Source organism: Drosophila biarmipes, chromosome 2L, assembly GCF_025231255.1.
Source record: "Drosophila biarmipes strain raj3 chromosome 2L, RU_DBia_V1.1, whole genome shotgun sequence".
In the NCBI taxonomy this organism is placed as follows: Eukaryota; Metazoa; Arthropoda; class Insecta; order Diptera; family Drosophilidae; genus Drosophila; species Drosophila biarmipes.
The window spans coordinates 311,684-335,177 of NC_066612.1; the positions used below are offsets into that span (position 1 = coordinate 311,684).

At 44.5% G+C, this 23,494-nt stretch overlaps 2 protein-coding genes across 2 annotated transcripts in view; both read right to left on the minus strand.

Annotated features, from left to right (window-relative positions):
* The window catches only part of LOC108036861 (tRNA-dihydrouridine(16/17) synthase [NAD(P)(+)]-like), a 28,330-nt gene that overhangs the window by 1,949 nt on the left and 2,887 nt on the right, over positions 1-23,494 (minus strand). The gene's annotated exons all lie outside the window — the stretch shown is intronic.
* LOC108029123 (uncharacterized) lies at positions 12,514-21,405 on the minus strand. Its single transcript, XM_017101240.3, has one exon. The coding sequence runs from the start codon at positions 20,343-20,345 to the stop codon at positions 17,439-17,441; it is 2,907 nt and encodes a 968-aa protein (XP_016956729.1). The 5' UTR covers positions 20,346-21,405; the 3' UTR covers positions 12,514-17,438.

The window sequence follows — 23,494 nt, forward strand, 5'->3', positions numbered from 1 at the left end:
CATAACATAAGTTATTGGATTCGAACGAGGCATACCTCTATGGGTTTGTGGTTGAGTTCTCTATAATTCTACATTTAAATTATTCTTCGAGACGAGGGACAACTTTTAAACCTATTATAATGTTGGATTTTCCGTAGGTCCTATGGCTTTCAAATTTGGACCCCAAAACTGTACTTTCAGATTTCACAACGTGAGTTATTGGAATCCGATTTGGACGAGGCATACCTCTATGGGTTTGTGGTTGAGTTCTCTATAATTCTACATTTAAATAATTCTTCAAGACGAGGGACAACTTTTAAACCTATTATAATGCTGGATTTTCCGTAGGTCCTATGCCTTTCAAATTTGGACCCCAAAACTGTAGTTCCAAAATCCATAACCTAAGTTTTCGGAATCCGATTTGGACGAGGCATACCTCTATGGGTTTGTGGTTGAATTCCCTATAGTTCTACATTTAAATTATTCTTCAAGACGAGGGTCAACTTTTTAACCCATTTTCATGTTGGATTTGCCGTAGGTCCCTTGGCTTTCAAATTTGGACCCCAAAACTGTAGTTCCAAAATTCATATCTTAAGTTTTCGGAATCCGATTTGGACGAGGCATACCTCTATGGGTTTGTGGTTGAGTTCTCTATAATTCTACATTTAAATTATTCTTCGAGACGAGGGTCAACTTTTTAACCCATTTTCATGTTGGATTTTCCGTAGGTCCTATGGCTTTCAAATTTGGACCCCAAAACTGTACTTTCAGATTTCATAACGTGAGTTATTGGAATCCGATTTGGACGAGGGATACCTCTATGGGTTTGTGGTTGAATTCTCTATAATTATACATTTAAATTATTCTTCAAGACGAGGGTCAACTTTTTAACCCATTTTCATGTTGGATTTTCCGTAGGTCATATGCCTTTCAAATTTGGACCCCAAAACTGCAGTTCCAAAATTCATATCTTAAGTTATTGGAATCCGATTCGAACGAGGGATATATCTATGGGTTTGTGGTTGAATTCTCTATAATTATACATTCAAATTATTCTTCAAGACGATGGTTAACTTTTTAACCCATTTTCATGTTGGATTTTCCGTAGGTCCTATGCCTTTCAAATTTGGGCCCCAAAACTGTACTTTCAGATTTCATAACGTGAGTTATTGGAATCCGATTTGGACGAGGGATACCTCTATGGGTTTGTGGTTGAATTCTCTATAATTATACATTTAAATTATTCTTCAAGACAAGGGTCAACTTTTTAACCAATTTTCATGTTGGATTTTCCGTAGGTTCCTTGGCTTTCAAATTTGGACCCCAAAACTGTACTTTCAGATTTCATAACGTGAGTTATTGGAATCCGATTTGGACGAGGCATACCTCTATGGGTTTGTGGTTGCATTCTCTATAATTCTACATTCAAATTATTCTTCGAGACGAGGGTCAACTTTTTAACCAATTTTCATGTTGGATTTTCCGTAGGTTCCTTGGCTTTCAAATTTGGACCCCAAAACGGTAGTTCCAAAATTCATAACTTAAGTTTTCGGAATCCGATTTGGACGAGGGATACCTCAATGGGTTTGTGGTTGAATTCTCTATAATTATACATTCAAATTATTCTTCAACACGAGTTTCAACTTTTTAACTATTTTTATGTTGGAATTTTCCGTAGATTCCACGCTTTCAAACTTGGAACCCAAAACGGTAGTTCCAAAATTCATAACTTAAGTTTTCGGCATCCGATTTTGACGAGGCATACCTCTATGGGTTTGTGGTTGCATTCTCTATAATTCTACATTCAAATTATTCTTCGAGACGAGGGTCAACTTTTTAACCAATTTTCATGTTGGATTTTCCGTAGGTTCCTTGGCTTTCAAATTTGGACCCCAAAACTGTACTTTCAGATTTCATAACGTGAGTTATTGGAATCCGATTTGGACGAGGCATACCTCTATGGGTTTGTGGTTGCATTCTCTATAATTCTACATTCAAATTATTTTTCGAGACGAGGGTCAACTTTTTAACCAATTTTCATGTTGGGTTTTCCGTAGGTTCCTTGGCTTTCAAATTTGGACCCAAAAACTGTACTTTCAGATTTCATAACGTGAGTTATTGGAATCCGATTTGGACGAGGCATACCTCTATGGGTTTGTGGTTGCATTCTCTATAATTCTACATTCAAATTATTCTTCGAGACGAGGGTCAACTTTTTAACCAATTTTCATGTTGGATTTTCCGTAGGTTCCTTGGCTTTCAAATTTGGACCCCAAAACGGTAGTTCCAAAATTCATAACTTAAGTTTTCGGAATCCGATTTGGACGAGGGATACCTCAATGGGTTTGTGGTTGAATTCTCTATAATTATACATTCAAATTATTCTTCAACACGAGTTTCAACTTTTTAACTATTTTTATGTTGGAATTTTCCGTAGATTCCAGGCTTTCAAACTTGGAACCCAAAACGGTAGTTCCAAAATTCATAACTTAAGTTTTCGGCATCCGATTTTGACGAGGCATACCTCTATGGGTTTGTGGTTGAATTCTCTATAATTCTACATTCAAATTATTCTTCAAGACGAGGGAGGCATACCTCTATGGGTTTGTGGTTGCATTCTCTATAATTCTACATTCAAATTATTCTTCGAGACGAGGGTCAACTTTTTAACCAATTTTCATGTTGGATTTTCCGTAGGTTCCTTGGCTTTCAAATTTGGACCTCAAAACTGTACTTTCAGATTTCATAACGTGAGTTATTGGAATCCGATTTGGACGAGGCATACCTCTATGGGTTTGTGGTTGCATTCTCTATAATTCTACATTCAAATTATTTTTCGAGACGAGGGTCAACTTTTTAACCAATTTTCATGTTGGGTTTTCCGTAGGTTCCTTGGCTTTCAAATTTGGACCCAAAAACTGTACTTTCAGATTTCATAACGTGAGTTATTGGAATCCGATTTGGACGAGGCATACCTCTATGGGTTTGTGGTTGCATTCTCTATAATTCTACATTCAAATTATTCTTCGAGACGAGGGTCAACTTTTTAACCAATTTTCATGTTGGATTTTCCGTAGGTTCCTTGGCTTTCAAATTTGGACCCCAAAACGGTAGTTCCAAAATTCATAACTTAAGTTTTCGGAATCCGATTTGGACGAGGGATACCTCAATGGGTTTGTGGTTGAATTCTCTATAATTATACATTCAAATTATTCTTCAACACGAGTTTCAACTTTTTAACTATTTTTATGTTGGAATTTTCCGTAGATTCCAGGCTTTCAAACTTGGAACCCAAAACGGTAGTTCCAAAATTCATAACTTAAGTTTTCGGCATCCGATTTTGACGAGGCATACCTCTATGGGTTTGTGGTTGAATTCTCTATAATTCTACATTCAAATTATTCTTCAAGACGAGGGAGGCATACCTCTATGGGTTTGTGGTTGCATTCTCTATAATTCTACATTCAAATTATTCTTCGAGACGAGGGTCAACTTTTTAACCAATTTTCATGTTGGATTTTCCGTAGGTTCCTTGGCTTTCAAATTTGGACCTCAAAACTGTACTTTCAGATTTCATAACGTGAGTTATTGGAATCCGATTTGGACGAGGCATACCTCTATGGGTTTGTGGTTGCATTCTCTATAATTCTACATTCAAATTATTCTTCGAGACGAGGGTCAACTTTTTAACCAATTTTCATGTTGGATTTTCCGTAGGTTCCTTGGCTTTCAAATTTGGACCTCAAAACTGTACTTTCAGATTTCATAACGTGAGTTATTGGAATCCGATTTGGACGAGGCATACCTCTATGGGTTTGTGGTTGCATTCTCTATAATTCTACATTCAAATTATTCTTCGAGACGAGGGTTAACTTTTTAACCAATTTTCATGTTGGATTTTCCGTAGGTTCCTTGGCTTTCAAATTTGGACCCCAAAACGGTAGTTCCAAAATTCATAACTTAAGTTTTCGGAATCCGATTCGAACGAGGGATATCTCTATTTTTCCGTAAATAGCTTTTAAAACTGGAACATTGTACTTATAAATTTCATAACTTGGGTTATTGGAATTCGCTTTGTGTAAATCCTTGTAGCAACTTAACGCAAGGACATAATTGATTGAAAGATTTCCAGGAGGCAGCCAAAAACATTACTCATCCTGCAAACGGGTTGACAAATATTCGCTATGCAGTCAAATATTGTGGCTCATATTTTAGTGGCTACAAAGGGGTGAATTTCCCAGGCACCCACGCACTTTCGCAGCCAACTAATGCTAATTAGCGACGCATTAGCGGCGACTGGGAGCGGCCGAGCGACTGCGGAAAAGCCACGCACAGCTGGGCAAAGCCAAACAAATTTACATTGAGCTGTTGACAGAAAAAACCGCACGGGAGAAAAACAAAGTGCAAAGGAAAAAGGCTGGGGAAAAAGGGCAGTTTCAGGAACTTTTACAGTTTACTTTTTTAAATAGCAATTACCATAATACACGTATGTCGGTTTAAAGTAAGGTTATAGCATTAGCTAATAACATAGTAAACTATTTAATTCCTTTTACCTCAAAAGTCCGTTTAAAAAATCGCTAAACAGATATTAACCTGTTAGATTTTTCTGTGAGCGTCCTAAAAACAATTTGACATACTTTTAAAGAAACGAAAATTCATTCGCAGAACTTATTCAATTCCTTAATAGATTTTTCGAAATATCCAATTTCACTTTTATTGCAGCTGCAATCGCAATAGCAGTGTCTGCTGCTTGCACTTGCTCCAATTAATTTGCTTCGACCACCTCCATCGGGTTTCTTTAATATCTCCTCCGTCTGCCGTACTCACTTTTCCCGGCGCTTTTCGCTTTCGTTTTTGGGCTTGGCCCAGTCAAAGAAGCGTGAAAATTGCGCTCTAAGTCAAGGCACACCAGCAAAAGCAACAGTTACGAGGAAAGCCAAACAGCAACATTGCAGCAACTGCCACAACATTCAACAATGGCGCACTAATTGAGTTATTCAAGTTGTGCATGCAACTCAAAACTTTAAAGTCGAGCCCTTCTTCTTTCCAGCAGCTTATCGAAATTTTCAACTTGCCTTTGCGGATCGGATCGCATTGCGCAGGGTGGCACCCAAGAGTTAAATGGCTTAAAGTGCAGTGCGATGTGGGCTTGTAAGGCCTTAAAGACCCATTATACCATGACTATTGAAGTCACAAACTTTGAGCTGGCACACAAATGACAATTTCAATATGGTTATTGGTTTTAAGAAATGAAAAACCCAATTATAAAAGTAGGTAAAAACCCATTCTATTATTAGCCATTACTTTTAAATAATATATCTTATCAAAAACTAACAAAAAACTTAGTTTTTTGTGAGATGTCTAAAATTAAAAAATCTATTTCCCAACGGACTTTGGCCGCAACCAACCCTGTGCTTTCGAAACGCACCTGCATCTTCGCACCCGAAAACCAGGTAGCCTTAGGCAGCTTGCACAATAACTTGCGCAACTTGGCCCGATTGGAAATTCACTTGGCAGCCACTCGCACACAAACGAAGGCGGGAAAAGTTTCCACATTGAAAGTTTACTGACCGGAAATGGCATGCAATTTTATCAATGGCGGAGGCAGATTCGGATTCAGATTTCCATCCAGACCTTCTGGGGTTCCTCCGCTGCGCCGTTTGCCAGGACTTTTCCTGCTTTTCCTGTTGCTTAACTTTTTTCGCTGACAATGCACGGAGCCATTTGAAGCCAATGTCTGTGAGTAATTAAAGTTTAAATGGCCAGGAAACTTCTCCGCCCTCCGAACGCAAATTGCATAAGAGCTGAGCCGAAAGAAAAGTGAAGGCCCCTGCACCCAAAAAGGGCGTGGCTGCTGTTGCGCCGCCAGCTGTTGGCTTTGTCATAATTATGCCCAAATTACAACCAAGTTGCCAAATGAGACGTCCATGGGGACTACGCGGGGCAGGAAGGAAGGCGGAGCCGGGACTCTGGGCATTTTGCAATTAAGAACTTTTCCGAGAGCGGAGGGGGCGAGAAAGCCAACTGCAACGTGAACAGTCCGTTCTTGTCGGCCGGCTGAACAAAAAGTGATTTACAAGTTGCAACGAAAATTACATTCCGCTGCTTTTTTATTTGCCAAGAAGTTCGGCACAATAAATTATGCAATTACATTTACTTCATTTTCTAATGCGCTTGCTAACTGTCCTGCAAAAGGAGTTTCAGTAAATTATTTGTTTATCTGTTCTCAAATTATTTTAGAAATTTAAAATGTCTAATGATGCTAGTAACAGCCCTTAAAGTTTGTGGAAATGTGCTTAGAGCAGCAGTCGAAATATTTCGGAACACCATCCCCACCACCCCACCTTGGATGGACTCCCAGCTGAGTAAATTATACAATACCCAACCAAGCTCACAGATACCGATGGTCAGCCGCAGGGTGGCCAAAAACCGCTGGGCAAAATGCAAAATGTGCAATTGCCGAGACCGCAGACAATCGCACTTTGTTTCGCATCTGCCGGAGTTGGCCAGTAATTGAATTGAAATCTGGCAGCCGGCACTGGCAGCCGCTCCTCCAAGCTTTCGATTTCTGCGGTGCCGGGCGAGCGATAATTAATAATTTCCGCACCAATTAAGGCGGTCCAAGACCAGTGCCAAGACCAAGAGCATGGCCAAGGCAATCGCGGCTTTCTCTGGAGATGCCAGAACCAACGGGGAGGCACTCGAGCATGCGAGCCCATCAGCCTTGGGCCACGCCCCCAAAGGCCACACTTCGCTGGCGGTGGAAATCGCGCAGCCCGGGATCCTCCTATTCCAATTTTCAAAATGGTTTGCCACGAATTCGCAGTGGGCCGCGTTATATATTCATTTAGTGCTAGCCTTGCAGCACGTTGGTCAGTCGCCATAAAAAATGCAAAGGATTAATTGAAAGGGCACGCTAACTAAAATTCCTCGGAAGGGGCGGAAAAGCTTTCAGAGAGAGAGAAAGTATATATAGAATATGGAATAATAATGTGTAATCAATAAACACAATTTAAGCAATGTAAAGCAACTTAAGTAAGAATGCACTTTTAATTTTAAAAACAATTCAAAGCAAAGCGCATGTATCTGAAGAACTTTCAAATCAACTTTCCCGCTCCCACCGATGCCAGAAAAGCTGAAATATCAGCTCGCATCCATGGGAAAACTGCAGACTCTGCCAGCTGCCACGCCTCCTCCTTGAGGCCGCCCCAATGCTAAAACCCAATCGGGTGCTGAAGGCCACTCCAGACTGCGGACGAGGGACGCTCGATAAAAAATTGGTAATGCGAAAAAATGTGAATTAACTGGCTTGCCATTCAACGAGGCGTTAAATCCCTTCAACCAACAAGAATGCCCAGGGGAGGGGCGGACAGGGGCGGGGACTGGAGGGGAGTGACCTGCTGAGCTTGCCATTTCAACTCTGACATCTTCTCCTTCTAATTCGTCGCTGTGGTTGGGTTTTCGCGTGGCTCCAACTGAGACTCAGACAAGTAAGTCTGCTCCTCCGCGGCGCTATATACGCACACTGTGAGAAAACGGAGGCTTGTTGAGGTGCGATTCCCCCTTTTTAAAAAAAAAAACATATTGAAACTTTTATGGCCAGAAATTATAATATAATTTACAGAATGTTTTATATTGATTTAATAATTAAGTTAGCCTTTTTAAAGTTTGTATCCTGGTTATCTGAGACTTTGTCAGTGGTTTTCCCCATTATTGCTGCTTTATTGCTCGGCTTGCTTTACATTTGTTTCGCTGTCGAACTTGTGAAGCGACAAGCGAGGGGAAAAGCCAAACGGGAAAGCAGTCAGGAGACAAACACACTCGAAATAGCGATGCCAGCTCCGAAATATGACCTCATTCCCACACACACACATAGCCAACCATGGCTTTTCCACGAGTTTTCCTCCATTACGCACACAGAAAAAGTTAACAAAGGACTGGGGGAAGCTCAGCAGCAACTACAAAGTAATTGCGAAGTTTTCACACCCTCACAGAGGGTATGACAAATATTTCCCGAAGTGGTAGATACTCTCAATCTTAAAACACTCTTAATTAACCTTCTTTTGTTCGACTTGTAAGAGCACTTTAAAATGCATCTTAGAAGAGGCTTGTGATGAATGGGTTTCCATCCCACATCATATCAAATAAGGGCATCCAAACTTCGTTCTGTGTTCCCTCTTCTCCTGCCCGCCAAGTGCAATGAAATTCCAAGTGGTCAAGAGTGGAAAATGGGTTCGAAAAAAGTGGGTTGGGGCGTCGTTAGTTGTGGTCTATTTGAGCGCAGGCTTCGGTGACCCACCCCCACCGTCCCCGGGAAACACCCCACCCCATTCAACATGCAACTGGCGACTCCCCATGGCGTGATGGCAATCAAATTGAAGAATAAAAACTCTCTTTGCGTGCAGCCACAAAACACCAACAAAAAACGAAAACACTACCAAAACAGTCCACTACAATGGCAAAATAACCCTGGCCAACGCAAAAAAAAGGGAAAATGTAATGAAAATTGTTCCCATAACTGACCGTTTTATAGTGTGCCAAAAGTGGCGGGCGGCCTTTTGCGATTAACCTATTGAAGTGGCCGCGAGTGCGTCTATAAAGCTGATGAGAAGTGATTAAAGTTTTGCAGATAGAATATCAATAAGCAAACACTCAATGTCGTTTGCCAGGCACTCAATTATAATTGAAAGAGATCCGTAAATTCAATTAACTGCGAAATCAATCTCCTGGTTTTAAGCCGATTAATTCGGATGTGCTTTTTAAGGATACTTTTCCCCGGTTTACGTACGTTTTCACACGACCTTGGCTAGCCATAAGTAAGAACGTAATTCCCCTCTTGGACAACTCAGCCAGTTGAAAACTAAATGGGGAAATGGGCGGACTTTAAAGCGCCGCTAGATGTCGTCACTTAATCAAATTCAAGCAGCCCGCCCTCCACATTCGGTCACCCAGCTAGGTCTGGTTTCAGGTTCTTATGCAAGCGGGTCAAAGTCAGGCCAGCTGGCGGTCCCGCCTTCCATTCCTCCCATCCGAGCACAGGGAAAAACACCAGCAACTTTTATAAAACAGACATCCATTTCACATTTAAAGATAGCTATAGAAATATAGCCTCCTCGCTTATAACCCTTGTAGACTATCTACAAATTGTATTGTCCTATCTATTAAAAGGAATTCCAGTTTCAAATATACTACAAATAAAGTTCGAAGTGCAAGGCTCCTGGTCTTGAGCCAAGTGTCCTGGCCGCACAATCCATTTGCTGACGTAATAAACCATAATAAAAGGCCGAAGCGCGTAACAAGCCCGCATTGTACCCACTTCAAGGACAATATGATGGCAGCTCAGGCCCCAAATGAGAGGGGAGCCGGGGCTCGAGGGGATGTGGCGACAATTTGGCGTCTTCGGATGGGCGTTTCCCCGCCAGCCAGACACAATTGAAACGCGGCCAAGTTGTGAATGCAGCTCTCGTCATTTCGGATGCACACTGTACCCCCAAAGAAGAGCCTCCCTGTTTGCCTGCACTCAAACTTTGGGGGTCACAAGGGCGGTTGCCTAGTTCATGTACCATCTTCACCTGCAACCTTTCCAAATTGGTTTATTAATTAATTCTGGGCGCCTGTGCCTCGGACTGAGGGTTCTTACGTTCCCGCGCTTCCTCTCTTCCAGGCAGCCGTCCCTTAATGTTGTTTGCACACTTTTGATGGAATTTTATTACACACAGCTCATTAGGACTAATGATGCTTGTTGCCTGTCAGCCTTGATTCCGATCCAGCTTACACAGGAGCAAATGTTTTGGCATACAAGCTAACATTGAGAGCTAGAGAGAATACTCTATTCTCGCCATATTAAAAGTAGTTCCATGTGTGATAGCAAGTTTAGCAGGCCTCAATGCTAGTTCGAGTATTTTTCAAAGCAGGCATTAAGCATACGCCTCTTCTCCGCCTATAGGTTTCCCAGGTTGTATATCTTTTCTCTCTGTGTAGCGCAACTCGAGACGAGGACCAGGGCCCGAGACTGTAGGTGAAGAGGAGGATGAGCCTGTAGACCATACTGCAGCGACAATAATGAAGGGTGCCAGCTGGCCTTGTGGGGAGCACCCTATACCAGGGTGGATATATACTCTATATGGAGGATGCGGATGAGCCAAGTCAGCGTGCTCGACTGTCTGCCAGGGCACTTAATTATATTTGTATATGCCCAGACGATGACGATGACGATGACGGTGACGAAGCCAACTGAGCCCAAATGGCCAAATTGAATGTGAATTCCGCTGATTGACTTTCAGACAGAGCAAGGTGGAAACTGGTGGAAGAGGTCTTTCTAGGGAAGCCAAAGGATGGGAGGGGCGCTGAATTTCTTTGAATTAAATGTAGAAAAATGCAATTCAATTCAATATGAAAGTGCTTAAACGTAAATCAAATAATTTAGCAACAATTTTGTATAAAAAACAGGTTAAACAGAAAGTAGGGTTTTTAAATAAACACTACAGAAATAATCGCTCTTGGAAAGAAAATGTTGCCTACTTAACCGGCGTTGCTCGATTAGTAGTCCCTTATTCGGGGATAGACGCCTGGATTGGTTTGTTTGAGCTGTTGCCACAGTGTTGCATAGACGCATGTGTACAGCAGGGCTTAAAGTCATGGCTCACTCAAGATACAACCTATTAATGTTTTCCAAATATAGATTTATATTAACAACCGAAGCAACTCGTTTACATTTTTTAAACGGAAATAAAGAGAACACAAACTAAGCAAAAATATCTAAGCAGAGACCAATTAAATAATAAATACATTTTTGGAAACTATTAATATTTCAAAGTAAAACGGGAAACTCCCAGTAAAATATCAAAAAACGTGTAACCTTTTTTATTCATAAATATTCATTATTGAGTTGCGAACTACTATTTTTACCGCTGCTGTAGGCACACCCACACGCAGGCAAGCACTTAGATACTCCCGCTGTGGAAGATCCTTGGGCACTCACAAATACACACTCCTTGTGTTTATCTGTTGCAAAGTGAGGAGCAGACAAACAAGCCAAATGACACGTACCCATAAATCCCCGACATTTTATTGCCAACGCGCTAAGCTGTGCGTGTGTGTGGGCGTGGGGAGTGTGGGTGTGAGGGCGAAAGGTGTGCCTCTGTGTGCGTGCCAGTGCGTAGGTGTGCGAGGTGTGCGTGTGTGGCATGCGTGTGATTTGTTTTGGCGAGGCAAACACATGACATAAGAGCCAAGCAGGAAACATAAAATGCTAACAACAATTTACTTTGTTAATTTACGTGCAAGTATTTGCATAAATAATAAAAAACATGCCGATCGGCTGAAACAATAAAGGGAAAGCAATATGGGAAATTTTAATACTCTCGAGTGATTTGATGCGGGTTCCCTTGACGCCACTGCGGCCAACGATTTGCTGCAATTTTCGGTTGTGTCAACAAATCTGTTTCGATTAAGCAATATCAGCAGATATATGGGGCCTCCTACACTTGCGGCAACCATTCATATTATTTTAGAATTTATTTATAAAGTGACTACTAACCCATTTTGAAACAATAGACTACCATATTCATATAGTTTTGTGGTGAGTGGCAATCCATAAATTATAACCTCCGCTCGCAGTTGACATCAATTATAATTCCGAGCGTTCATACACTAATTCAGCTAAATTAAAAAGCTATTAGTGCTCATTTAAATTTAATTTTGAACTATGTATGTAGTATTTCAATTAGATCATTATTGCTGGCCATTAAGTGCCCAACGGACCTTTGCTTCACTTAAACAAGCCACAAAATTAGTTGGAAAGTCATAAAAATAATACATTGACTTATTGATTGTTTACATTAAATGTAATGATTTATTATTAATGAATTTATATGACCAGAATTTGGTAATCAAACGTTAGCATTCTCGATTTTCTTATGAGCAGCATTATCCATTTTCAACAAGGATGCAAATAAAAGGGTAATTTGTTTGGTTCGATATTTCTTCATGTAATTTAAAAAGTAGGATAATTACTTGCCGCGAATCGAACCACTTACAGAAACCACAAAATTGCGCATACGCTGCGTGGAGGCGCCGGGCGATGGGCGAGCCAGGGGAGAAAGTGTCCCGCAGAGGCCGAACAAACGATGGAGGTAGCTCGGCCATAATGACCGCACCGAGGAGCAAGTTCTGCCAACGGAGCCACTGGGCCCGATGAAATTGTCAACACGTCCGGGCCAATATCCCAGAGCCCCTCGGAAGCCCCACAAACTATTCTCCACTCGCCGGCCTGGTAAATATTTAAAATGCCAACGAAAGGGGTCAGAGCGGCCTCTGAGCGACGGCAATCAGCAATGATGACCCGCCCACTTGCCACCTGGTGGCCAATGATAGTTTTATGGCCGGCTTGTTGTGGCCACTTTTGTTTGTTCCCCGTCGTTTTATTTCGCTTCTGCGTCTTTGCTCTTTTTGCGATTCACTTTTTAGGAGAGTGGTTTCTCAGCTTCTATACTAGCAAAATATCAAACGAAACAATGTTTTTAGATTAAGCCATTTTATTAGTTTATTATATTACAGTACAAAGCGTGTCCTCAAATGTTTTCAACTCGTTTCTACAGCAACTTATCTTGGCCTTAATCCTGTTTCACTTTACTTAAATATCTGCTTTGCACAGCGGTAAATATCTTCCCTTTAGTTTTTTCTTAAAATTTTGTTAATGGACTTTGTTAACTGCACATTTTATCAAAATATATTCATTATAATCGTGCTCTTGGTTTCACACCTAATTGGCTGGGCTAAATTAATGTAATTATTGTTTTATTCTTCAATCTTTAATTTGTTTTCCGACATTCCCTTCCCAACATTCACCCACCACGTTTGCAGTCTCATACACATTTCTTATACTTCATATATTTCTCTGATCGTTTGTCTTAGCTTAGGTTCAAGGGCCTAACTGGCAAGTCATTAACCAAATTGAAAGCATATCAGAGGGGCGGCCAGGCGGTCGGATCCACCTATGTCTGTGTGCTCAGGTGTGTGTTCCACCTGGCTGAGAATTCAACAAAAGAGCCGAGAGCCAGGAGTTCGTTGAACCGACGAAAAGGGAAAAGCAAAGCAGCTGAAAATGTCATTGCAGGGCGCAGGAAAAACAAAAGGAGTGGGTGGAGTGGGAGCTGGAGCTGGCCTAACTACCATTGCTAATAACAGCCCGGAAAGGCAGGGGAAAGGCGGGCACTTGGAGGCGAAGGCAACTGTCTGGGCTGATGGGACATCGCACCCAATCCAGGCCCAATCAATCATGATTCGTTGGCATATCCTTGGAAGTGGTGAAGTTCCCCTGCAGGCAATCCCAGAAATTAGGCAAATTTCCAAAGAACGTGTTGCTTTCACACATGAAAATAAGAACAGAAACCCAATCTAATATCTTACAAAATGTCATTTCTGTTTTAAAATATCAGTACAGGGATGCACAGTACAAAGTTAATGTTCACGCTTAAATTATTTCTTATCAATTTTGGATTTCAGTGTTCCTCTATCTCCTGGCCAAAAATGCAAAACATTTTCGGCTTGCATGTCAAAGAAGTATCGAAACGGCAACAAGAAAATGTTTTATAATTGATGCACGGCCATAACCAGGGCAACAAGAGCAACAAGAGCGTTGCATTTGTTGCCATAGGGAAAGTCACTCAAGTGGGGCAGCCAGTCCCCATTTCTCCCGGACATTTCTGCTTTATGTCTCGTAAACAAACTCCGCCAGCGGGAACCAAACTGAAAATTCGGGGCGTTGCCTGGCAGTTCCCCCTGCTCATTCTGGGCGTGGCCAGGAGCCAGGAGCACGAGAACATGACACGAACATGCAATTAAAGTCGAATATATTTTTATACAAATAAATACGCACACACAGTCCGTATTTTATCCTTTCACATCTATCTGAAAGCGTTCGCCCACAGAATGCGGAGATCCTCCAGGTGTCTCCGGGCACTCGGGTGCATGCACCTGGACAGACGCCTCTGAGGTGTGACTGGATGGTCAGACAGCCGGATGAATTTATGCATTTCGGATACATGGGCAGCACCAGCTCGGCAAAGGAAAAATTCAGAATGGAAAACCCAAGGAAAAGATTGCGTATGGCGGAGCAGGGAGCAAAGAAGAGAGCCCCTTTGCCGATTCCCATTTAAAATTCAAATTTGGGGGAGCTATCTTGCTACACAAAGAAAAGAACTCTCCTTGGGGGAAGGCGAAACATTGTAATAGAGAAGAAGATAGCAAATATGTGCGGGATATGAAATACATTAAACCTTTCGATAGATTTTTAAACCACTTGCGGAAATCACTTTACTCTTAATGGCTAGCTGGAATTACCAAAGAAGTCTATGCTAAGAACAAGAAATGGAAAATTCCAATTCCATAACATCCTATATGAGCGTGCTATTCATGGAAGTGTCACAATGGTCGGCCAGTATCGTTTCTGCAGTGAAACAAAACACGAATAGCATAATATATGTGGCGCACACGTCGGATACGTAATGAAGCACGGGCCTTTGTGCTCGTGTGTCTCCAGGCAGCAGGTGCAGTTCCAAATGCTAACGCCAAGTGCCATCAAATTAAACATTTTCACACAGATACACACACACAGAGGCACAGCCGAACACCCACACACCCACACTGGCACGCAAGCGAGCGCACACAGATACGACGCCACAGAAGCGCCCTCAAAAGTATGCAGCGTGTTTGCTTGCGGAAATAACCGAGGAAGTAAGAAAGGCGAGGAAATTGTTGCTCCAGCTGTCGGTGCAGCACAGTCTGCATTGAAAATCCATTTATAGTCGTTGCATTATGTTATTTGCAGTCATTTACCAGGCGTCCGTCTGCTGTCACTGCAAGCGAACTGAGCCCGCACTCGAACTGAGTCGAAGCCCCTGCAGAAATGCATGTCAGTCCGCCGGAAGTCGCGTCTTCTAGATACGGGCTCATTGACATTCCCCCTGGCTGCCCCCACCATATCCACCTGTTCACGTTTCCATGGGCACCCGAATGCCCATCCCCGAATGCACAGTATTTGCAGTCGAGTCGCGTTGATTTGCCGTGTGTGGCAAAGAATGGGGTCTCTATAATTAACTTGCCATTTATTTTGGCCTCAATCCGCCGGCAGGGTGACCGAAATTCAAGCGAAGTTAAATTAACTACGTGGAATGTTGGCAAACGGGCTAGAAAGAGCCACGGGTATCAGATTCATTTGTAAACTATATATATTAAATGTGCCAACCAGAGTTGCATTATGCCAGAAGGGAAACTAGTTAAGACCCCTGATTATGTTTAGGATTATTTCATCGCAAGCCAAGAGGGTGGCATTATGAAGAGTATAAGTAGAAGGTTAACTCTCTTAAAGTAGAATGTTGGCGGCAAACTTTTCCAACTTTTAAAACAAATTTATCGTGGCTGAAGTTAATGGCCATCACTTTTAGTAGTCTGAAGTTCGGTGGCTAAGTATAGAGTAATTAAATGGAACTTTAAGGGTCGTATTGTTCGAAACTTCGGATGACCTTTGCATTTTTGATTAATAGTAGAAACTCTTGAAAGGTTGGCGTGCGCACTGCCACAGAATATATTTGCAACTTATTCACAACTTTCTAAGTAGTTTGACCCGTGAGTTAAAGGAATTCTGGTTAAATTCGCGACTTATTCGCCTCCCTTTCTTTAAAGCCAAGTAATCAAACATATTGAAACCAGAAACTGTTTTTCAGAAGCCATTTGATAACCGATCACATGAATAAACCCATTAAAAACTACAGTACGGATTCAGTGATTGAGGATAGCATAAATTGATTCGGAATGGCCACTAAAAGAAAAACTAATCACACTCAGCCCCGGGAAGCTCGACGGCCACTTCCCGTGCTCAAAGCGATTCTCTCTCCAGCAACCCATCTACCTGGCCCCGCCGCCACTCCACTTCCCACCTGCTCCCGCCGGTTAAAAATGGACTCTTCCTGCTGTCAGTTTCAATAACACGAATCGCCGACTGGCCGGGGGTGATGAAGAGCTGCAGGACCCCGCCACCTGGTACCGGAGTGTCATGTGCGTAGCCGTTATGGCTGTCTATCCGTATAGCTATCACTGCCTTTTAGCCCCGGTAGCTGTCCCACTGACAACTGAGCAGGGCGAGCACGTGAACTCAATCCCATCCAATCATGCTTTGACGCATTTCCATTTCTCCGCTTTGCAGGCTTGTTTTCCCGACTTGTGCCGCCTTAATTATTCATCTTCGGCATATTTAATGGGGCAGAGACAGTCGTCAGAACCAAGTTTAGAGCCCCTGACAATTGCCTTCGGCAGTTGGATGGGTTTTCCCGGCCCTTGAATTTAAATCGAATGAAAACATTTGCGTAACTATTTGGCAACATGCTGCAGTTGTGTCCTCGCCCTTTCCCCTTCTTTGGCTGCCAGATACACGGCCACACGGATTCAGATACAGATACAACGAAGCTTCAGCTGCAGATACAATACGTAATCACCCGACGCCTTCGCTCGCACATTTCCAAAATGAAAATCAATACCAGCCGGGGGTGGGTGCGGCAAAAAACGAGTGAACTCCCCAGGGGGACAGCACCCAACTCCTACTCTTCGGCACATGCTGTTGCATATTTTATCAATTCAACTGCGAAGTCATTCAAAGGATGCCAAAGACTTGTTTAGTTTAAGGGAAAAACAGTCGATGCAGTTAGGGACTAACGATGTTTTCCAAATGGAAATGGAAAATGCACGGAACGTCGATGGGAATGTGAATTAAGTATAAATAGAAGACATAGAGAATATAAACCAATAAGATCGTGTTAAGATAAACGAAATAGCATTTATGCAGCTGGAAAAACTTTAACAAATCAAAGTAAACTTCAATATTTGCTTAGTTGTATGCTTATGTCCAAAGTTAGGAACTTAGTTATTTGAAAAAAATTAATATAAAGAGAATTAATATAATAGAGATTTTGATAGATTTCATTTCTTATGAGACTTTTTTGATTAGCAACGTACTAAACTAAGCAGGTAGTTCATAAATCAAACAGTTTTTAAGGAGTAACAAAACGTTCTCATAGAACTAAAACTAATAATAAGTTTGAAGCGAAAATTCCAATCTTTCCTATTGCCTCTCCACACCAGACTCTTAATAAATCAAATATGCAATCCACAGACGCAAACAAAGGAGCCCCTACCAAAAGCGGTAATTAAGTTTGGCCATGAAACCGCATCGCATCAAAGGCAATTTCCTCTCCTGGCCCTGACAGCTCGCCCAGCGCCAATCCCTCTCCCACTTCCACTCCTCGTGCTTAATTGATTTCGGTTATGACTTTCGATGCTTACTTGCGGATTAATTGATTTCCAGAACTCCAACAGAACTGCCTGGGATGCGGGGACTACTAAGACTAAGGCTAAAGCTACGTCTAACCTAGGGGCTAACAGAAACCGTTCAAGGACACTCGATTCTAGGTGCTGCTCGAGTTGGAGCTGAGGCTGTGCAGGGAGCTGTTGGAGGCGGTCTTCCTCAGCGTTTCCCCTGCCAGGCTGCACAGATTCTGGACGAGCAGCGCGGAGGAGTTCCCCGAGTTGCGGTTAAGCAGCGGCGAGGACGTGGCTTTGGCCGGATTGGAGTTCGAGTTGGCTAGGTTCTGGTGGTGGAGGTGCCTCAGGGGCTGCGGCGAGGTTGGATTCGAGAGGCCGGACTCGTGGATGGGCGACAGAGTGGGCGACCGTGTCCGCAGGAAGTGCTTTCGCCTCTGCCGGCGGTAGACATTCCCCAAACTGGGCAGCGTCCGGCTGTTCGTCTGGCTGCTGTGCTGATTGTGATGCAGGCTGCTGGCAAACCCTAAAGTCTCGGCCAGGTCCGCCAACTCCTGGCTAGTCTGGTTCATTTTCCTCCTCGTCGGCGGCGGCAGGGCGGGCGGCAGGGTCAGCGTATAGGTGGTCACGCTGTCATCCCTTATCACGGACGTGGGCAGCAGCATCAGCTCCTTGCTGTTGCCGCACGAGGCACTCGTGCTGGTACTCAGTTCGCTGCTCTCCAGGGAACTCCTGCTCGGCGAACTGGCCGGCGGTGTGGGCGAGGCCGTGGAATTGGCGTAGCCTCGCCCAGCCGCCTGCAGTTGCAGTGGACGTATTTGATTCTGTTTGATTGCAGAACCACCGTGATTCTGGTGCTCCTTGGCCGCGATTCCATGATGGGCCCCATGGCGACAGCGTGGTCTTCGATAACGCCCCAGCAAACGCAGCATATACCGAAGTCTGGAGCTGCGGGGCGGCGTGGGAGTGGCTGTTGTTGTGGTCTTCAGCGGCAGCTCCTGTTCCAGGCCGCCGTTCAGGGTGCGAATGAACTGGATGGGCAGCTCCTGGGCATTCAGTTTGGCCGCTGCTGCTGCCTCCTCGCGTTCGCGGAACGTCAGGGCAGCCAGGAGGTCGTTGGGCACATCGGGGCTATCCGGAACAGAGGCGCAGCAGTTCCATTTCCTCCGCCAACGCTGGTGCTTCGAGATATTCCCAGCAGCGGTGGCCGAGGAAGAGGAGCCCCCGGTTTGGCTGGTCAGGGTACGGGTGCTACTACTGCCCCCAGCACTGCTCACGGCCCCCGAGGATCCCGCCGCCGACCCTGATCCCCTTCTCAGTCGGAAGGTGCAGAGGGTACACTGCTCGGTGTACTGCAGATAGGTCGCCGGTCTTTGCGGACGTGGTTCGGCCGAGATCAGCGATCCTTTGGCCAAGCTGACCCGCCGCTGCAGGGAACTGGCCGCAAAGCTGGAGCAGCAGTGGAAGCTACTGAGCGTGTCCTGTTCCACCTGAATCTGCGGCACTGTCTCCTCCAGCAGCGAGCACACGTAGATGGACTGCCTGCTCTGGTGGAACTCCCTTGAGCTGGCACAGCAGTGCAAGCGAAGAGATTGCTCCGTTTGCCCCACCGCCTCCTGTGACTGCTGGCTGGGATGCGGGGCACTGGAGCAGCAGTAAAGCTGCTGGCCCCCCGGCATCGACTTGGACGGATTGTGTGGCTCAGGCAAGGAGGAAAAGTGTACTCCCCCGTTTTTAGCCACTCCCACGCTGGAAGCTCCCTCCAGGAGCTGCTTGGTCTTGGCCTCCTTGGCCTGCCGATGGTTCCTGATGTACTCGTAGGTGGTCAGCCCCAAAAACGAGATGTATATGTGAAAGAAGCACAGGTGCAGCAGCAGACCCGCACTCACGGCGGCGAGCAGGCCCAGAACACCCAGGAGGAACAGAAAGATGGTCTCGTTGAGTCCAATCCCGGCCACGACAGGCTGTGTGACGGTGTGATTGGAGAGGCTGGTCCCAGACTGCGTAGTGCTAGCCTCTATCAGGGCTGTGAAATTCTCCAGGAGGGTCGGCAGTGTGGAGATGGTTATGTTGGCCAGTTCCTCGTCCATCAACTCCTGACTATTCTCTTCCAGCGCCGGCTGCTGCTCCAGCAGCATCATGGTGCCGTTGCCCAGGCTCAGGGTGAGGTTTATGTAGTCGCCACCTTCCATGGGGTGGCTCGCCTCCATGGGACACCAGTAGAAGCTCAGCCACTCCGGCTGGACGTAGTAGAAGACGATCTGGGCCACCACGGCGGCCACGATGACCAGGGTGGCCACCACCGCGCTGACCACGCACATCAGGAAGGCCACATAGTTCCGCGACCCGATGCAGTGGTTCAGCCACTTGCAGTGGTGATCGAACTTGCCGACACACTTGTTGCACACGGAGCAGTGCTTGGTGCGGCTGGAGGATGTGCGGATGTTGCACAGATGGCACCGCCCGTTCTCGATCACGTGGCTGTGCTTCGTCCGGTCGAATTCCGGGACGATCCTGTCGTTGCGATGCACCCGCCGCAGCTCCTTGTCCGCCGGATCCGTCAGCAGAGCCGTCAAGTGGGAGGCGATGTGCACCAGGTAGAGGCCCGTGATCAGACCGTACAGTGGGCCCTGGATGCGGGCATGAAAGGCCGGGATGAGCACCCAGTAGCTGGCCACTCCGAACAGGAGGAGCACCAGCCAGCCAAAAAGCTGGAGAGGATGCAGGGGCAGCTGCAGTCCGTGGAGGCGTCTTCCCTTCCGATGCTGGACATCGGCGATGTTATTCTGGTAGCTCACCAGCTGGGATAGCCGGCACAAGTACTGATGCTTTCTTCTCGGTTCACTCTGCTCCCCGGAAGTGATGGTCTCTAATGGATCTCTGCTTCCCGGGGACTTTGGCTTACTGATCGGAGTTGCGATTCCCTTCACGGGCTCCTCGCTGCAGGACTCCGACAGGCTGGCAGTGCTGATGGTAATGATGTGGTCTGTCTCCGTCCTGACTCCGTTGGCTCCTTTGGGACCCGGCTTCAGCCCTGCTGCTGTGGTGGACATCGTGACGTTGGGTCTGGAGAAGATGGCTCGGATGATGAGGATGATGATGATGTGTGAGTGATGAAAGGTCCTGCTTGACAGCTGTACATTACATTCGATGCTGAGCCACGCCCTCGACGGATGATGCAATCCAGTGGAAGCCTCCCTCCTTCATATAATTCCCAAGCGGTTTTTCAGCATGTTTCGGCGGCTCAATGTTCGACTTGGGATTACAGTAGTTTACAGAGCTGCAGTTTTAGCGACTTTGCAAAGTTGTTTTACTTGGTACCACAATTTTAGATTTTAAATGCTAAATTTTGCTTATTTGCTTTTTATAAAAAATATCCTTTGAAAATTGATTTGCTTTGGTATTTAATTATTATATCATTTTATCTCAAGAGTCCAGTATCATGATAAATTCCTTTTTATGATTTTGTCCTTCCTCACTTCGTCTGGCTTTTACTACTACAGCCTTTTATTGGCTTTCTCTTTTACGGTAGCCAACTTTTATTTTTATTCACAAACTCCTTTACACTTCTGTTTGTTTTTACGAACGATTTTGTTGTTGACTTTGTGCTCTCTTCTCACTCGCTCTCACACACACAATTTAATTGTTTTGTCTTTGATATTTTCCATTTGTTGTTGCGATTTCTGAATGGCGCAGTTAACGGTTCGTACGAGAAATGTATTTTGTTTTTCGCTTTTGCTCTCAGGTCCTTGTTGTGGTTGTTGCTGCTGCTGTAACTGTGAGGGGGTGGTTACACTGGCAGCGGGCGCAGAAGGGCAGGATGGTCGCCACCCCCTTTTTCGGAATTCCTGCCCTATGATTTTCTTTTCGCTTTGCTATTTGTTTGACTCGCACACATGTGTACAGGGAGACAGGCGAGCACCCACACAGAGACACAAGGCACTGGCGTCCCGAGTTAAAACAACAGTAAAACAGGCGATGCGATGGCGTTCGCGTTTACCGTTACTGGAGCGCTTCAGAACGCACAACCGACTCCTTCGACCGACGCGACCAAACGAACCAACTCCACGCAGAGTAACCAACTTGGAAGCTCACGGCGCTCAATGGAGGCGAACCGTGCTGCAGCACTGGGAAAAATACTAGCTCACCTTTGAAAGCAAAAGTTTCGATCCGCTATTTTAATATTCCCAAAACTAGGTTGCCAGACTTGATGAGAGGTTTCCATGTTTGTTTTTCTGAGTGCAGCTCACGTTTGACAACCCTTTCGAGTGCATCGTAAGCTTGCAGATAAAACTTCACAATATTATTATATGTTATTCTTATTTTTCATATTTTTTGTTGTTGCTCACACATTAATTAAATAAAAATCCTGTGCCGATTATCATTGATTTCATTGTGTATTTGCATATTAATCTTAGGAACTGTAACGCTGTGCACCAGTGTTCCAAACCGAACCCCAGTTCCCTCTCTCGGTTCGAAGTCGCTCTCGAACGCCGAATGAGAAAGTGCGAGAGAAAGCCTCTCCCGTTGAAAGTGATTGAACGAGTGGCTTCAACTGATTGAAGGCTGAAAGCTTCCCAGCGGAGAGTGCCCGCTTGTCGAATCAATTGTTGGTGGGACAAGCCAGGTGAGAGTGAAAGAGAGGTTAAGACAGCTGTGTGCGGTTTTGCCGGTACTGCTAGCCAGATGAAGAGAACCAGGGGCATTCGAAGCGGGGTTTCGAGATACAATAATGCTACCCTACTTAGTCCTCAACTTGCACAAGAATTTGCTGTTTATATTTCCAGACATACCTATTTTTTGAAAAACATTTTTGTTCATCCTACCGGAAGGAACATACGTACGCCACTGTTGGAAGTTGAGGGGGATGTACAACCCGCTCCAACTAAAACGTTTTATGTTTTTGGGGGTGGTTCAGCATAAGATGTAGCTAAAAAACATTACGAGTTACATCTTCAAAATATTTTAAACTCGTTAAATAATTATTATCAAATAATTGATACATTTAACCGATGTGTGCAACACTTGTAATAAAGAAATATTTTATGCTAGAAGAAAATGCATTAAAAATCAGGTTAATCTTGTAGTTAGGTCTGCTTGAAGTCGACTGCACAACCATTTCCATAAGTGTAGTTGGAGCCCAAAAAGGTATGCTACTTTATATTCCCAAAGGATTATTGGCTTGTTAGCCGAACGACTCACGCTGCCATCCCTTGGGACTCATGCTGAAGCAGGAAGTAACTATTATATAACGTTAAATGGGACAGGAGAGCTGAAAAGGCCGATGGAGATTGGCACGCACCTTTCGTTTTCGCCCACAGTTTTCCCTTTTTTGGGAAACCAGCATCATTCTTTATTTATGCCATCGACAGAGGTGTCGGAAGGCAAAAGGGGGCGCCGTAGGTGTTAGATGAAATGGAAAGCACACTCGAGAGAATATTTGGAGCACGTGCTGCAGCAAGTACATTTCAGCACTGGATGTGATTTTATTTACATGGAAGACACACGATGGGGGCGAGGGTGGGCGGACTTTTCCAAGGAAAGCCCAATGCAGACAGGCCGTCGCCTGACCGAGCGATTGGTAAATATTTATGCTCGCGATGCCCGTAATCTAGAGATGTTCAAAGCAAGAAACGAGGTCATCCCGCAGAGAGCGGGTAGAGCACAAGCCGAGGCGGAGACAGCGAAAGATGGAGACGGATAGTCAGCCGGGGATTTGTGTAAGCCCCGACAAACGGCCGGGAATCTGCCGGAGCACATCTAATGATGCGGGCCACGATCCCGGTTTCGCCTCGTAAAACCGAAACGCAAATTACCCAAACAAACACCAAAATTATGCGTTTGGGATATCATTGAGGGCCAAAGTTTGTTTATTTTGCATACGATAAGCAGACGAAATTAAGGGCTGCCGTTGAACCGTGGGATTAGGTTTAGCTAAAAGGTTAAGTTTATTAAATTACATGGAAATTATTCTTAATAATGAAAATATCCCCACTTACATAAGTATACCATTGATACTAAAAAAGTAAGTAAGTTTCGAAAACTTATATTTCAACACCACAAAAGTATAGGGGTTTAAGCACTTTATAAAACCATCTCTCACAAGCCTCGCTGTTTGTAAACAACTCAATGCCAAACATTATTCAATTTCGCTGGCAAATTTATTGAGTTTTCTTGGGTTTCCGGTTCAGTGTTATTGCCT